This window comes from Eleginops maclovinus, chromosome 21, assembly GCF_036324505.1.
Source record: "Eleginops maclovinus isolate JMC-PN-2008 ecotype Puerto Natales chromosome 21, JC_Emac_rtc_rv5, whole genome shotgun sequence".
Taxonomy (NCBI): Eukaryota; Metazoa; Chordata; class Actinopteri; order Perciformes; family Eleginopidae; genus Eleginops; species Eleginops maclovinus.
The window spans coordinates 15599641-15616110 of NC_086369.1; the positions used below are offsets into that span (position 1 = coordinate 15599641).

A 16470-nucleotide genomic window follows, 5' to 3' on the forward strand; every position below is an offset into this window, starting at 1 on the left:
AAAAGAAAACGTGTTTCTAGGATGTGAAATCAGTGAGCATTAGACCTCCACAGACTGTGGACAGAGCAGAGAAAGGACAAGACTAGCTGTGATTGGAGATAGAAGCCTCATTAAGACTGTTTTTGTATTGATAAGTTGATCTACAAATTACCCAAAAGCTGTGTGTATAGCTCCAGTTCATGGCTGGATGTTAGTATTTTAGTTACATGAACATATGTTCATGGTTCCCAGAGACTTTGTAATGACCAATAAAGTCAATCTGTATTCGCAGCTCTTCGCCTTAAAACAGTTAGCTGCAAAAGAGGTTATAATTGTGATTGCTGAAGATTAAATGTGGGGAAGGTTTTTAAGAATACAGTCGAAAAGTTTTAGAATGGTGTTTTGCATATCCTGTAGCTGTGTCAGCAAAAGGCTTGGTTAGATGAATTGGTGGCTCTACTTCAGAATCAGTTTCAGGAGCAAGGAAATCAACTCTGTTTTAGTGCATAATCACAGTGTGCTAATACGTATTCAGACTTTGAATAACATTGTGCCAGAAATAGCATCTGTCCAAAAGGAGAAACCACACAAGGTTAAAGATGTACACACTCAGAGGACTTGATAAACAAAATGCCCCAAAATATATACATGTATTCCTCCTCAGCATGACTAGTGAACGCCTGACTTTATTCTCCAAATGCATACAAATTAAAAACTTTTCCCCTCATCTTCACGCCTCAGAACTCAGAGAAATCACCGGATCTGAATAAATACACACATTTTAATAATGTCAACAACACTAACCCACAAGGTGTTGGAAAATCCACCGAGGCCCCGCAGCCCACACCCTGTCTGATTAAATATTCTAAATAGATGCAAAAAGGTGGAGCAGACAAAGACAGGTGCTGACGAATCATATCCTTTATCTCTCCGCTCATTACACAAAATCTCCCCCATCAGCAGAGCCGGCCAACACGGCATCAAAGGGAGAGTAGGAGTGACGCGTCCATCCTAATTAGTGTGACAGAGCGCTGACACACACACACACACACACACACACACACACACACACACACACACACACACACACACACACACACACACACACACACACACACACACACACACACACACACACACACACACACACACACACACACACACACACACACACACACACACACACACACACACACACACACACACACACACACACACACACACACACACACACACACACACACACACCTTGAATCCAGCTCTGATTCCCTGCAGTCTGTTGTGCATCCTGGCATTGAAATCATGAAAACTCCTGGCACCTTCAAACTCATTAAAAAACATAGCTGATGTGTAAGCATGCACACATGCACACACACATGCACACACACACATACACACAGCCCAGCAGTAGTTTGGTGACACTCCGACACACACAATCCCAGAAATAAGTGTTGGCACAGGAAGTTGAATCACGCATATTCAATGTGAGCGGCTCTGACTGCCTGTCATCTTGCATGCGCTCACACTTCAGTCCGGTAAGGGGGTTTTCTGCAAAGGAGCTCCAGTTACTCAGCAACTTTAGTTTGGCCCAACATCAGAATTCAATTAAAATGTAAATTTCTGCTAAGCTGATAAACGGGAACAACAGTGCCCTCAGTTTTTCAGATAGGAGGCGTCTTTTCTCACAGACTCAGGTGCTGTTGTGTTGGACAGCAGCTGAGCAGCAGGGAACAGGAGGACTTAACAGAAGGTCAGAGGTCGGAGGATTCAGGACATTCAGAGGGATTTACTTCTGCACAAACACATATCTCCTACGCATTGACAGCTCCCAGAAAAACTCAATCTGGTCCGCACCTGCACCTTTGAAGTTCCTCTACAAACTGCAGAGGCAGGAGAAACATTGTTTGCAAGGAGCTGACACATTCTCTCCACTCGTTGTACTTTCAGAAAGAAAAAGAAAAGCAGCAGATGCACGTCACGTCAAACCAAATACGCTGAAGGGCAAATGCAACTCTTTGGAACACTGACTCCAGATAAGAATTACAACATCTCAGAAACATATCTCCAGAATGTTTCTGCTCCGACTCTCAGCTGACTTTCTAATTTTCATCATTCAGATTATGCCTCTGGTGGATATAAGTCACAAACGCACTTGGCTGGATGACAGATTTACATTCGGAGGATAGAAAATGCAAAACATTCGCACATACTGCTCTGCTTCCAGAGCCTTTCAGAATGATCATATCCAGCAGGTAGAATACAAATGCAACATTAAATAATGTATGCTCAAACACACACCTGTCTGCATCCCCCCAATGAACAAAGTACTCTGTAAACTTCATACCAAAGTCTAAAAATACTCAAAGACGACGTAAAGTCCTGAATACAAATCTTATTTAACCAAAAGCACGATAAAATAATCAGCAATAAGCACGGCAAGAATCCAGAGTAAAGCTACTGAGTGTGCATTGTGTGTATTTTAGATGCTTTGTACTAAGTAGTAGTAAAATGCTGCCTGATATATCACAAATGGTAAAACATACCAAGGTAGAAGTTAAATCAAAAGACAAGTTACTTTTGCCTTTCTACACAAGTTTTTTATTTTTAATAAGACAATGGGAATTCTGTACTATTTTAGCTATTGTGTGGAAGTGTGGGGCAACACGTACAGGAGTATTATAAATCCACTGTTTATGTTACACAAAGGAGCAGTACCAATTACTCATAAAGTGGACTTCAGAGAACACACAGATTGTCAGGACTTTTGAAACTTAAGGATTTAGTTGAGTTCCAGACACTACTAGTTATATTCAGGGCAAAAAGCCATGATTACCAGAACATTTACAAAACCTGTTTGTTTTCAGTTCAGAGGATGAGGAGCGAAGAAGGACGTTTCATTTTAAGCATCAGTAAGCACCACTTTAAAGCAGATGTGTATTTCAGTGGTTGGAGTCAAACTGTGGAATTGTCGACAGAATGATTCAAAGGGTTGTATGAATATTTTCAGTTCAAGAAGATGTTTACAGAAAGACTAACTAACCTTTATGAAGTGGCAGCTAATCTGTTTCCTTCGTTGACTGTGAATTAGTGTGTGTCGCTTGTTTCTTTTCTCACCCTACTATAAGTGTTGGAAGTAACCATAATAGACAGACCATCTATTCTGATTGTTTATTTTAGTTTTGAGTAAGGGGCAGGCACAATAACATGTATTCTTCTCCCTGCTCCTTTTCGCTCATGGAATGTGTAAATAGAGTTGTGTTCTGAATTAATTTTCTATTCTGTTTGTTCTTATGTTGTGCACCATCATGTGCGGAACAAATACAATGAAATGAAGTACTTACTCCAAATACAAGTACATCAACGTTGTACTTGGACTTGTAATGTACTCCTTCCCCCTGACATTGAGACATCCTCACTTATCCTGTCATCACATATCCTGCCCTCTAGACCGCACCAGTGAGGAGGAGGAAGAGGAGGAGACGTGATGAAGGTGCTCATCATGCTGCTGACAGCTGATGGTGATGAAAGCTGGGAGACAGCAGACATTTAAAAACAAGTGTGTGTGTGAAGAAATCCACACACACACTGTTTTTACTGAAGGGAAAACATGCCTTCAGTCTCCTAACTTTCCTTCAAAAGCATCTCTTAAATTGAATTGTTGAGTGGGCAGTTTACACAGAGAGAGGCAGGAATCTGTTAGAAATTAAATGTCTTGCATTAAAGCTTTCTGTATGCATCATGCTTTTGTATCCGGGGGAAACTTTAAACAGTGTAAACTCACACCTTTGCTCGGGCGTCTGACGGCTATCCCCTCCTGAAAAGACTCTGAGGGGGAAATCAATACCAGGCATATACTGTATATTTTTTGACATCTTATCCACCCTCACCCAGACCAGGAATGTGCTTTTCAAGCTGGATTTCTAAAAGGTGTGGCTATCTTTCCCCCACCACTGCATGCCTTTAAATGCTGCAGCTTCTGTATGCACGGCCTGGCAGCGCGATACATCTTTGAGGGACGACAGAGGGTAATTGAGACGTCTATGGTGTTGCTCAAACGGCCTTGAAGACCTCGATAATCTCCGGATGGGCTCGCAGAATATCCTTGAGCAGAGTGTACCGTGTTGTTTCCATTATGCAGATGTTTATAGCGGGGATGTAATGATTACTAAGGCAGTTTGAATGATGGATTGCTGCCCGTTTCCCTAAATGCAAATATTTCCCCTGAAAGCATCAATTACTCAGAGGGAAACACAGTGCTTATCTAACTGTATTTAACACTGACACCACACACACATGAATGAGCGAACAAAGGCTGGATTACCTGCATGAATATTAGATAAAGCATGTAAGTGCATTTTAATTCTTAATTATATGTTAATAACAAAAGAGCATCTTCTCCCACAGTCCCAGGAGCGCCACGTTTTTGACTTCTATTTTGCGGCTTGTTTTTGCCATCAGATTTGATCAGATTTGACTCGCACACTATACTTCTCTTCCCCCAAAAGTTTTATAATCAAGTGTGCACACATTGTGATTTGTATGCAGCTTAGTGATGCAGCAGCTGAGAGGCTAAGATATGAAAAATGAATGTCCTTGAGTTTCCACTCTGCTGCTGCGCTTTCCACATGAGGGCTGCGATTGATCTTGATCGAGCCCAATTATTTTTTCCATCTTAAGAATGAAACTTTGGAGCAAATGTCGATGCCATTTCTGTCACAAGAAGAGTTATAAAAGACATAAATCAATACTGAAGCAGGAGCAGTGTTTCCCTCAGCAACAGGTGCAGGCTGCAGGCTGACATGAGGCAGAAATCCTATCCGGTGCAACACTGCCCTCTAGACGCTAAACACGGGATTACTCATTCATCTTTAAACAACACACATGAGCATTAGTGGGGCACTAAAATCAACCTCTAGATCTACAGGACAGTTTTATAGGGTTAGATTCATAAAAATGTACATTTTCAGTAGGAGTTCCCTCTGTGATTCCATCCACTGCAGCCCAGCAATTACACAGTGCATATGATTGGAACAAAAAGGCGTTTGAAGGAACTTTTGGGGTATTTTCACATTGAGTTTACGGCCAGACAGCGTGTCTTTGTATGGTCATTTTAGTCAACTGCTAAAATAAGTTGTATTATAAGTAAAACAAAGTAATTTAGCATCATCTTAAATAAATGCTTTGAAATGAAGGCTTTATTTTATGTTTGAAACAAGGCGTGTAAGTCTATTTTAGAAGCAGTGTTGCTTTTGTTCCTCTACAGTGCAGGGAAATGTTTGAAGGAGACTTCATACACAAACTAAATCAAGAGAACAGCACAAGCAGGTTATGAACAACAGTTTAATACAGAAGACGGACCTCTCCCCAAATCAAAAACACAGATCAGTTCCGGTTCCCTCGCACAGCTGAGTGGATTTCATGTCACCACTGTGGGAATGAACATGAAGATAGCACACAGGACGGTCATTACAGAGGAGCCTGTAATTATTCATTATCTATTCATCACCATGTCAGTCAATCCAGTTCAGAATCTACATTCGCTTTTCTACCTCGCAGCGTTCGGGGTTTTTTAGGCATCAGTGACCGACGCCCCAGGATTTGTCATCACAAAACACATAATTACAATTTAAATTCTCCACAAAAAAACCCTTTTATATACTTTCCCCCAAATACATCTACACAGCATTCATGATTCTTTTCTAATATTCAGAATTCATACACGGATTATATGCTTGCTGTAACAAAACAGGAAGAGAAACGGTTCCCCTTACAGTGCTGCTTCTGAATGATCTGAGATGCAGGGAAACAGAAAGGGACAGAAAGCAAAGTAACAGCCTTTCCTAAAGCAACAGGACAGCAGAAGCACAAACAGGACACACAGAGTCCGCTGCCAGCCTGTGGCAAACCAACGGGGGATTACAGGGGAACAGACGCTGTTAAAAACGGTTTTTGGTTAGTTTCTTTTGCAACAATATTTAAAATAACTGAGATTTGTTGTTGAATTTTCAACGTTCTGCTCCAGAAATGTGTATTTTTTAGTTGTTTCCACTTGTTATTTCCCTCAAATCAACATTACAACTGATTGGATTATTTTTCAGCCACAGTAAATATGTTTTCATGTGTCGAGGACAAAGCAACCTTTTGCATGATCCCGCAACTATTTGGAAAGACAAAATACACGCTTACACCGTTTGCACAGAATCTCTCCGTCAGGCGTTTGGGTGCTGACGCAGCAGAGCTGATCATAAAATAAACTGCTGGCTCCACTTGTCCTCGCCCCCTTCCCCTCACAGATGTAATAGGCACTCTGAAATGCCTAATGTCCCAGAATAATCACCATGATGTATTAAACATAACCAGTTACACTAACGAGGTAATTATTTAAGACAATTAGAGCATTCATGATCAAATAGTTCTTGTCTTCCAATAAAACATGGGAGTGGTGTCAAGATAAAAGTGAATATGATTCACAGCGAGGTGAAGTCTGTTAGTCGCTATGAGATGTGTCTAATGTTCATAAAGGGAGAGTTTGCTCTTGTCTACAGCTTTACAGAAGTTATGGCCCACAGATTAGGCATCACAGGAACTAAAGACGACATGTTTGCAGAACAACTTTTTTATATCTGAGAGAGGAAGTTGGACAAGGAGCAGGAAACAACTTTATGAAACAGATCTCTGTCTGCTTATCTGCCCCGCTCTGATCTTAGAGGTCCGAGGGTTTATCTTTATCCTGCGTCAAACTGAGGCACGCAGGCTTCTCATGTCATCCGTTATCTCGTTGGAAGACCGCTTTTAGAAAACGCAAAGTAGAAAAACTTCTAGAAACCAGCAAACAGACACTCACACACACCCCCCACCCAGAGATCTGCTCTCAGACGGCTGAGGTTGAATGTAGGAAGGCAGTGCATGGAAAAGGCAAACTGGCATATAGGAGGCTGGTGGAGGGGGGGGGGGGGTTTAGGTGGGGCGGCTCTCTGACTCGCTGTGGTAAAGAGGGATGTCTGGCTGGCTGACTGCCGGGGGGGACAGTGTGTAAGGGGGCGGGGCTTCATTTATGCTAATAGTGTCTCCCTCAGAAACGGCGGGAGGGGGATGGAAGGGGCGAGCAGCGTCAGTCTCATCGACGTGGTGAGCACACTCGCTGTAGGGAGGGGGCTTCAGGTCGTCATCTGGAAGGGAAGAAGGAAACAGGTCAGGGAGTTGATCTGCGGCAACAATAGGTCAAATGTACTTCAAGATGATTAAAAAACAGGTTACGATCTCTCCTGGTTTTTACAACATAATACTTCTACTGTTGCATCAAAATAATCACTCCCGATTCCTCCCTTAGCTCCATCACCAAATGAAAGCGTGTTACAACCTTTGCACAGGAAGAGAAACAGGAGCTATACCTGGTGAAAACTTTTAGGAAAAAGTGTCAGAAACTCAGAAACCCAGTGACAGTGAGGAGGAGGAAAGAGAAAGAGATGCTGGAGGAAACTGACCCTAGAGCTGTGGAATCCTGACTCCTCCTCGTCGCTCTCAAAAATAAATTCAATTTGGTCTTCTTTCTCAAAGTTATTATCTAACACGCGAAGGCTGTGGGTCGGCTCTGTCGCCCAAAGACATTCAAAATCGCCTACGTTTCCGCTTGTCTCGCGCAAATCAAGTCAGGAATAGAAAGTGAAAAAGATCTTCTGGCAGTTTAGCAACGTCTTACTGTCAATATTACCACAGTTTCAACGTCTATATCTGTAAGGTCTGTCACAGAAATTAACTCAATACTTCCAGTTTCAAAATAAACCCCTCATGTTTTTATTTGGACAGAATCCCTTCATGTGTCAACACAAGGCTTTTATTCTGAAACATTTGCCAACCAGTGTTGTGGGAAATGCTGCACTGTGCACAGATCATCAAATGCAGTGCAAACTCTTAATGTGGAAAATTATTTACAAAAGAGGACTCTTCTGCCACTCCCCCTGTCTGTTTTTCAATCTGACATTTCTGTTCAGAAGTCACCTGAGTATTTGATTGTAAAAACAATAGAGTAACATATTAAAAAATATCTGCTACCTCAAATGGTCACAGAATTACAAATGGATAAGGACAATAGATAAAAATGAGTGTGCACAGCCGCATTATGAAGAAGATGCAGTGTTTTGTGGCTGCAGACCTACCTGCAGTACTTATTATACATGCACTGACACAGTTCAGAAGTACTTTATTTATGTCATATATATATATATATATATATGACAGGAAGCCCTGAGTCACCCTGTTGCATCTCAGATAGGAAAAAGATCATCAGTGGGGGCGAAACAGAGGTTGCATTTAACACAATCAGGCTGAGAGTCTCCACTCCATCACCACATCCTGCTGTCAGACTCAACGAGACCTTCAGATCACATTAGAAGCCATTTGCAGACGAGGAGAAACAATAGCTGACCTCACTGCTTTCATAACCCCACAATATGGTAAAGATTGCTTGCTCTTCAAGCACGAGGAGAGTGTTGAGTGTAGATGCATGTTGTACTGTGTGTACAGCTAACAGACAACAGAGATGAGTTTACTCGATCATGTAGCGACACATCGAGGCATGTCTGAAAACCTTGACGCTGTTTGCTTCATTGTGACTAAGTTACTGACACACTGTGCGCTCTGTGTGTGCTTGTGTTCATTTCAATCAGTGCTTAACTCTTGAATAACACTTCAGACTCCAGATTCTGATGGAGCCATTATGATAGCAGTGTTTACGAGGGTGGTGGCCAGAGCTGAGATAGATTCCTGAGAAACTGTGAGAGTAGTTTAATGTGTAAACTAGCATTTATACTTCTGCGTAAAAGGGTTACAGGTGAAGCCACAGTGTTTCTGCTCCAGTAGAGATTGCATGTCGAAACAAAGGCTCAGCTATCTTCCCCTATTCACAAACACACATCTCCACTGCAGTCCTCTTGCAGTGACCTCTGCTTACACTTAGGGAAAGTATGTAAACACACAGACAGCAGCGAATATTCAGGAATAAAACAAGGCGGATTTTCCCGTTACTGTCGCTGTGGCTTACAGGAAATTAACAAAGAAGATGTATGAGAGGTACAAATGAGAATGAAGCTCTTCTAGCTTGACTTTTGATCCTAAAGCTGAATGAGGAAGCAGCAGACTGTGTTAAAGTGTGTGTGTGTGTGTGTGTGTGTGTGTGTGTGTGTGTGTGTGTGTGTGTGTGTGTGTGTGTGTGTGTGTGTGTGTGTGTGTGTGTTACCTCCAGAGAGGGCCTCATATGGTGGTGGCATGTCCGAGTTGTGAGAAGGATGCCGCTGGAGGCAGGTTAGCGGAGGGCTCCTCTATGGACAGATCATCCTGAACACCATACCAACTGGGCCACACTGAGGTCTGCTGCAGGGGGGGGGGCACAGGGAGAGTTAAAGACACACACAATAAACAGAAGTACAGAAATACACAAGTGCACAAAAAGACTTCATCCCCTCCCTCTCTCAACATGTATCACTGTTTTTTTCTGGGTTCACTTCGTCTCTTCAGGTGAATTAGAGGCTTCCTAGGTGATACTACATCAAGACCCCCCCCTCCCCCCCTGCCCTCCACTCCACTCTATTTGATTCATTTAACCCAGCACCAGAGTCGTCTTGGCGTCTCTCCAGGGTGCCGGGTTATGGACGACCACAGGGCCTCGCTGCTGCACATTCCATTAAAAACCGTAACAGGACCATTATACACCAGAGACAGAGGAGAGGAAGAGGCGGAGAGGAAGGAGGAAACAGAGGAGTAGTGAGAGGAGGAGAGATTAGAGACTGGAGGAGGATAAACAGCAGTAGGGGAAGAAAAAAAGAGAAGATGTGTGTGAGAGAGAGTGAGAGAGAGTGGGGGGGACTTCCTATTTTCATTATGAATTCTCTAGAGGTAAAATGTGTTTAAACTTAGCACCTCATCTGTGGAACAAATGGTAGGAACCTAAAAATAGCTGCAACAACCTATGACACATATTAGAGCCTGGGAATGACCACCAGGCACTTTTTTCCCCCAGTTTGGGATTAATAAAGTGTTAACTTAGCGTGTGTGTCTATTTTAAGTAACTAATTATGACTGATTACATTTCCCTTTCTGATTAATGACTAGAGCAACTCAGTGCTTCTCGAATCGGCTCTTCTATGTGGCGTTTACTGCTGACTTGTATCTCCCCCTGATCATCCCCATCCCTCTATAAAAAAAGAGAGATGTCAAACCGGATTAAACATCTTCTGAAAATCGGAGAAATGCTTCAGAAAGAACACAGGCTTTTTAATGGGTCTGGTCTGTTTCCACTACAGAATTTCTCTCTTTTTTTCCAGGATAAATGGGGCATTTCCTGTTGCACAAATATTCCAAACAATGCTAAAAATACCCCAGCTGTGCCTCTTAGATTTAACTACCATGATAGATATCTCAAAACCTGGGGCAGTAGCAAGAAGAAACTGGATTTTGTTTTCCAACTAGATCCCTCCTTAGAAATATGAGTTTATAACTTGAGTTGATAACTTTGCAGGAAGTACTGAGAAGTGGACGACTTTTAGAAATGACCTAGAAGTACCTCAGAGAAAACAGTTTGATATGATTCACGGAACACATTTTGTGAAGGATATGAATCATGGAGATTGCCTCCAGGTGTTTCAGAGTCAGTAAAGCAGAAAAGCTTAGGGGGGGGGGGACAGGATCATGATGGCTGTCTACACCTGTGGCATAGCCCAGAGGAAAAACTGATTCTGAGGAAAGGCTTTGCTCATCTAGACATATCACTGAAGCACAAATAAAACATTTAAGTCGCACTTGAAGGGAACAATGAAAGAGAAGCCTGTGATCTGTAGCTGATTTCTAAACATGAATAAAAAGTGTGGCAGCAAAGATAGAAACCAAACCGAAAGACAACTCTGAAAGTCTCCAGGGGTCAACGGACTCTTCAATAAGAGCTCAATCCAACCACAGACTAACCAGTGTCGTCAGATTAAATATAATAAGAGACAGAAACTGTGAGATCCCAAGATAAAGGGGGTTTATCAGTGACTGACATTTGGACTTTTTTAGCTTTAGAGAACAACAAGACCTTGGAAGAGGCACACAGTGCTCTCTGTGAATCAGTCCTCTCCTGCCTTGCTGTCTGCACTGATAATATTTGCACAGAAAAAAAACTCTCACAGGCTCGGTTAACATTTTGCAAACTTGTTTTCAAAAAAAGGTTCAGTCACACTTTCTAACGGTCTAAGCTGCCCTGCAAGACCTCTGTTGTAAACAAGGTCAAACAAACAGATCATTTAGAAGATGCATACCAGGAGGAAAATACCCATAAACACACACACACACACACACACACACACACACACACACACACACACACACACACACACACACACACACACACACAGTATGTCACTGAAAGTAAAATGTCAGATCTCTCCTCTTTGCACTAAATGTGAAAGTGACTGAAAACCACAAGCCCTCCTGAGAGAAAGCAAATAGCTCCTCTGCAAAAATGTAACACAACCGTGACCCTATTTCACTTTCTCTGACTCCAGCGAAATCCAGCCGGATGGAAAAAGTCCTGAGAGTCGGCACAGACTTCCCTTGTGATGCATACACGTTATCAAAAATGATAACATAGCCTACCTTTTCTACAGGAAATGAGCTTATATGCTTCTGCTTGAAATTGTGTTTGCACTATGCAGATGTTTTGCTCTAGTTCTCCTGTTGATAAACTCTGTCCCTATTTAATTAAATGTATGAAGACTTCTCAGTTTTTAGATTGTTTGTTCATGAAAAACAGCATTTCTTCCAGAATGCAAGGTTACACGGTCGGGTTCTGACATATTAATGGTCTTTTTATGGGTGAAATGTGTTAAACTCAGACACCTGCCCTTACCTCTCAGATTTAAGAAAACTCTGTGGAGCTACAGGAAACACAAGGGTGCCACAATTTTCATTCAAAATGTCAGAGTTTGCTGCTATGTAATGCACTTTTTTTGCTCAGTTCACCATACTTAAGTCTCTCAGCCGATATAAATAGACCAACTTCGTTAGAAAAACCTTTTAGTTAGCCTTGTCCCTCAAAGACACAACAGGCGCAACACCACTTCAGTAGTTGAAAGCTAGAGTACATGTTTCAGATGTAGGACGTGTGTGAGTGTATGGTTGGGGTCTGCTCTTACACTCTGTCTTTCGCACATCTGATGGAGGTAGGCCCTTCCTCCAACGATGACTATCTGAGCGTTGCGTGGGTTGCTCAGGTACGCCGCCAGCTGCCTCTGTCTCGATCGATACCAGCACACGTAGAAGAATATCTTAATGACGATGAATATAATGACAACTCTGGAGAGGAAAGAGGAGAGGGGGGTGATGAAACATACTTTACACATCAGTTTAAAACCCCTTTATCTAAAATATGAAGAAAAACACAGTTATTGTCCACATTTTGATAATACCACACTGAAATGAATAACCAATATGTTGTTAGTATGAAGATAAAACATAAAAGAAAAGGCTCGTAAGTTGATTGCGAGAGTTTAACCTCAGAACATGGTGATTTATACATCATTTATACTCACATGTACCAGTACAGCTCCATTTCTCTGAGATGTCAGTCAGTGGTTAGATTCTCTCATAGCTGGGGACAACTTTCTGATCCCTGGCCAACACCACAACTTGTCCTGAAGTCAGTAACAGTAAGACAAAGTATTACTTCACTTGCCTAATGTACTCAATTACAATAGAAAAGGGATATACGTCACTTCAGCTGACTTTTATTAACCTATAAACTCAGACCATCTCAGCTAAAGCACTTTTCTGTAACTTAAAACAGATGTTAAGTTCAACTTACTTACTTACTTATCGTTTACTTAGCTACCTAACTTAGCTAAAAGCAGACAGAAGAAGTTGTACTTACCTTACTAAGACAACCTCGGTTTGGGAGTTAGCTGTGAAGGTGTGCCATTTCCCCCTCTTCGTTTCTGAGATGCAAAGAGGAACCAGCTGAACTAATGCTAGCTTAGCTAAGCTAGTTAGCAGGCCACAACAACAACAGCCTATTTACCAACTCTGCGATCAAAACAAACACTGAAAATTAGCCACTTTATTAACATATCTACTTGGGGTTAAATACAAGGTCACTAACTATTTACCCGGCAAACTACTCGTTAACTTAACATTGAATAAACAACTTATAATCGCTTTATTCCGGCAGTTTCAGCTAGCACATCGCAACCGTTGGTTTAGCAAGTGGGCGGTGTGCATAAATATGTTGCCTTCACTGCTGCCCGGAGAATTGCTGCTCCTAATGACACACGTTGTGTTCACGATCAGAATCAGAATTATTTTTAATGACATAAATTCAACAAAATGATTTATTAAATTGGGCAAAAGTTACACAAGCCCAACAATTGTACATATTATAAACACTTTCATTCCTGAGTGACCCTTTGTGTTTTGTTTTTGTTTGTTTTGTTTTTTGTCACAAAAAGTGATATATCTCGTTTCGTTCACTTTCATCAAAAACATCAAGATGTCCGAGTGGTCGTGAAGGTAGCATACTTTTGTCTAACACAAGGGTAAAAATGGGACGAAATCATAAGACGGCATTTAATTAATATTGTCCTTATTTTATCAACTATCTTCAAAAAACATTTACAACACATACATAATGGTTGTTACTATTTAGATCAATGATACATAGACTACTTCAAAAGGTCGTATCAGGTTGTTCCCATCTTTCAACCCTTTGGCTCCATCTAGTGGCCATTATTGTATATTGCAGCCTCCCATTTAAATAAAACAACCACATACATTAAATAAAGACCAACATAAATCTGTACGTTGATTAAAAAAGAAGCAGGATCTCTAAAATGACAAACTTGACTTTTAAACAAGTACTTTATTAAATGTAAAGATTGTAGTCAAATATCTTCAGATTCTCAAAATAAAATACATCCAATTCAATAACGCTGTAGAAATCAAAGCTGAATCCATCATTTTGACTCAAAATAAAAACACTTCTTTCTCTTGTATGTCTGTTACTGTGCATAAAACAGACAAACAGTGTTTTTATTACAATTTGAAAGCATCTTTCAATAGAGGTCAACATCCAGGAAAACAATGTCTAGCGTGTGTATTATTTACAAAACAATTACACAGAAGCGTCCATGATCATTCCCTGTGAAAGAGAGTGTACTTCCCAAATGCTCCATTGTTGTGGCAAAGTTAAAATCAACCAAAAGTGTTGATGTTTAACACAACAGCTTTTAATAGCCAATTCAATTAACATTTAGACTTAAGCTATTTGTCCAATAATACAAACACCTTTTCCCACATTTCCACAATGCTTTTTCAGTGAAGCGACTCATCTGGGTCTGTATTTATTCATCGGTTATCTTCCACGATGATGGTTCGTCTCGGGTAGGTGTCCACTTCCACAATTATGTAACGAAACTCATATTTTCCAGTTTGAGGATTCTGTGAAATAACAACAAGTTAAAAACAGTTTCTCAATTTGAATTAAATCCTCTTAATGAATTGGTTCATCCTTAGAAATGAATAAACAAACCTCTTTGACTCTGAGTGCACGGTCCCTTTGCGTCCTGGCTCTGAACCTTCGATGTAAAACTTCAGCCTCAGATGCTTCACTCCGTCCTTCAGGAACTCATGGTGACTGAAACGCAAACAGGATAAAAATACTGTCAAATCTCAGCAGTACCTCCACACAGATCCGTACTTATATATAATACAATCTAATTCAAATGTACAAAGAATTATGTACAAATGGATCTGGAAATGGGAACAAAACTCCCACCTGACTTGCTGCCTCCTCCCTCGGCGCGTCGTCTCCCCATAACACTTGATCGGCTCCCCAAAAGCACCAACAACCTATAGTTTCAATACACAGCAATGCTTTACACTTTGCTTTTCAACAGGAGATTTCTTTAGGAAGTGCACTGAAAGCAAAGTAGAATAGGTAACATACAATGCACTCTGTGTGAGTAGAGCTGTAATGACTTGCTGAATTAATTCAGAAATAGACAGAAGAAGAATTGATTGGATCAACTCATTTCATTGTACTTAAAAAACAAGGCATGTTCAGACTTTGAGAAACTAGGATGGATATGTATCACTATCTACAGACACCAAACGAAATGAAATGAAATGTGTTCTACCATTTGAGGAGGTGAGGTCATTGAATTGGAAAGGATAGAGATACAGCAGAGACTCTTACCCCTGGATCCAGCCTGATTATGTTGAAGGCTTTCCCGTACACTTTGTTTGGACTCGAGGAAGAGAACAGCTCCTGGAAAACCACAAACAGCAGCCCACCTGAAACAGGAAGAACATGTTTAGGCCCATATGCATTATTTCACTTCAGATATCTGGTTCAAATCTTCTTGCACTCACCCGTCACTCCCAGCCCGATGAGAACAACGATCAGGTAGGTGAAGTCTCTGCCGGCGGCTTTCACTGCAAGATATATTTCACACTCAGTTCATGAAGACTCTTACTATCAGTTTATATACTGTGTATACTCTTACGTGTGCAAAGAGGGGCTTTTTTCAATAAATGAAGGAATGAATAATGTGCTTATGGCTCTTTTTTGTCAACCTTACTACCTAAGACTGTTCTTTAAAATAACACTGTGCTATAAACACTTTGCCTAACATATGTAACAGAGAGCCATGCACATGAATGCAATACCTGTTGGAAAGTATCTCATCATGCCATTAAGAACACAACAGAGGACCAAACTCCACTGTTTCCAGTGTCTTGCTGACCTTTCTGTGCAGCAGAGGGCTCCGGGCTCCCGCTCTGGTACCGGGACACCGACCGGTCCCTGTCCTCGGGGCTGCTCTGGTTCCTGGCTGCTGCTCGGAGAGAGACCCCCCTCTGTGCCTGGAGGAAGGAGCTCAGCACGGGCATGACAGTCCGGTGAGCCCCGGTCCTGTGGAGCACGGTCAGTCCCGACACCATGCACGCTGTCCGGTGCGTGTGCACGAGAAAACTCACGTGTGTGTATTTTTGTGTCGCTGTCCGGTGGAGAGCTCTGAGTATCTGCGTGTAAGCCATGATGACTGTGTGTCCTCTGTGAGACAGAGTGTACTTTAGCAGACAACTAGCTAAAGCTGCACACGCACACACACACACACACGCACACACACACACACACCGACTACAGGATACACTAATATAAAGTGAATTATTTAACTGAATGAATGCATAACTGAACATATACTACTCTGACACGCAGTGCTCTCTGTCAAATCGTGTCAAACTGTTTATGATTCTGAGGCGCATACTGTTGACGTCACGCACCGTTTCAAGGGCTCATGGGAAACTGAGTTTTTACCACTGTTAACATTTTAAACTATATTTACTCAACAAATATATACTTTTGCAAGTTCCTACATATGAAACTTACACACATGTATGTTATTATTTTAAGTTATTTTTTGGACTCAAATGAAAGATTATATATATCATGAAAGTAATTATATC

At 41.5% G+C, this 16470-nt stretch overlaps 2 protein-coding genes across 3 annotated transcripts; both read right to left on the reverse strand.

The window, feature by feature from the left end:
• Positions 1-5305: 5305 nt before the first annotated feature.
• On the reverse strand, positions 5306-13228 carry si:dkey-118j18.2 (uncharacterized). Of its 2 annotated transcripts, none has more exons than XM_063873757.1 (5): positions 12881-13228; positions 12543-12644; positions 12147-12306; positions 9215-9345; positions 5306-7148 (listed from the first exon to the last, which is right to left on the reverse strand). In XM_063873757.1, exons 2-4 carry the CDS (start codon positions 12560-12562, stop codon positions 9229-9231), a joined length of 297 nt encoding a protein of 98 aa, XP_063729827.1. In that variant the 5' UTR covers positions 12563-12644; positions 12881-13228; the 3' UTR covers positions 5306-7148; positions 9215-9228. The 2 variants fall into 2 exon arrangements, with proteins under 2 accessions (XP_063729827.1, XP_063769036.1); XM_063912966.1 differs by having other exon boundaries at positions 9215-9348.
• A 616-nt stretch (positions 13229-13844) lies between these two features.
• Positions 13845-16290, reverse strand: timm21 (translocase of inner mitochondrial membrane 21). The gene is made up of 5 exons (XM_063912228.1): positions 15750-16290; positions 15376-15438; positions 15200-15297; positions 14780-14853; positions 13845-14638 (listed from the first exon to the last, which is right to left on the reverse strand). Exons 1-5 carry the CDS (start codon positions 16201-16203, stop codon positions 14485-14487), a joined length of 843 nt encoding a protein of 280 aa, XP_063768298.1. The 5' UTR covers positions 16204-16290; the 3' UTR covers positions 13845-14484.
• Between the last annotated feature and the right edge of the window lie 180 nt (positions 16291-16470).

What these genes read in the sequence shown, in the direction of transcription:
- si:dkey-118j18.2 (XM_063912966.1), bottom strand. Translation starts at nt 12,562, where the DNA reads ATGGAGCTGTACTGGTACAT. An exon ending in ATGGAGCTGTACTGGTACAT is followed by an intron (nt 12,307 to 12,542) that starts GTGAGTATAAAT and finishes TTTCCTCTCCAG; the next exon opens with AGTTGTCATTATATTCATCG. An exon ending in AGATGTGCGAAAGACAGAGT is followed by an intron (nt 9,349 to 12,146) that starts GTAAGAGCAGAC and finishes CCCCCCCTGCAG; the next exon opens with CAGACCTCAGTGTGGCCCAG.
- timm21 (XM_063912228.1), bottom strand. Translation starts at nt 16,203, where the DNA reads ATGTTCAGTTATGCATTCATTCAGTTAAATAATTCACTTTATATTAGT. An exon ending in CATCGGGCTGGGAGTGACGG is followed by an intron (nt 15,298 to 15,375) that starts GTGAGTGCAAGA and finishes TTCCTGTTTCAG; the next exon opens with GTGGGCTGCTGTTTGTGGTT. An exon ending in GGGAGGAGGCAGCAAGTCAG is followed by an intron (nt 14,639 to 14,779) that starts GTGGGAGTTTTG and finishes TTTGCGTTTCAG; the next exon opens with TCACCATGAGTTCCTGAAGG.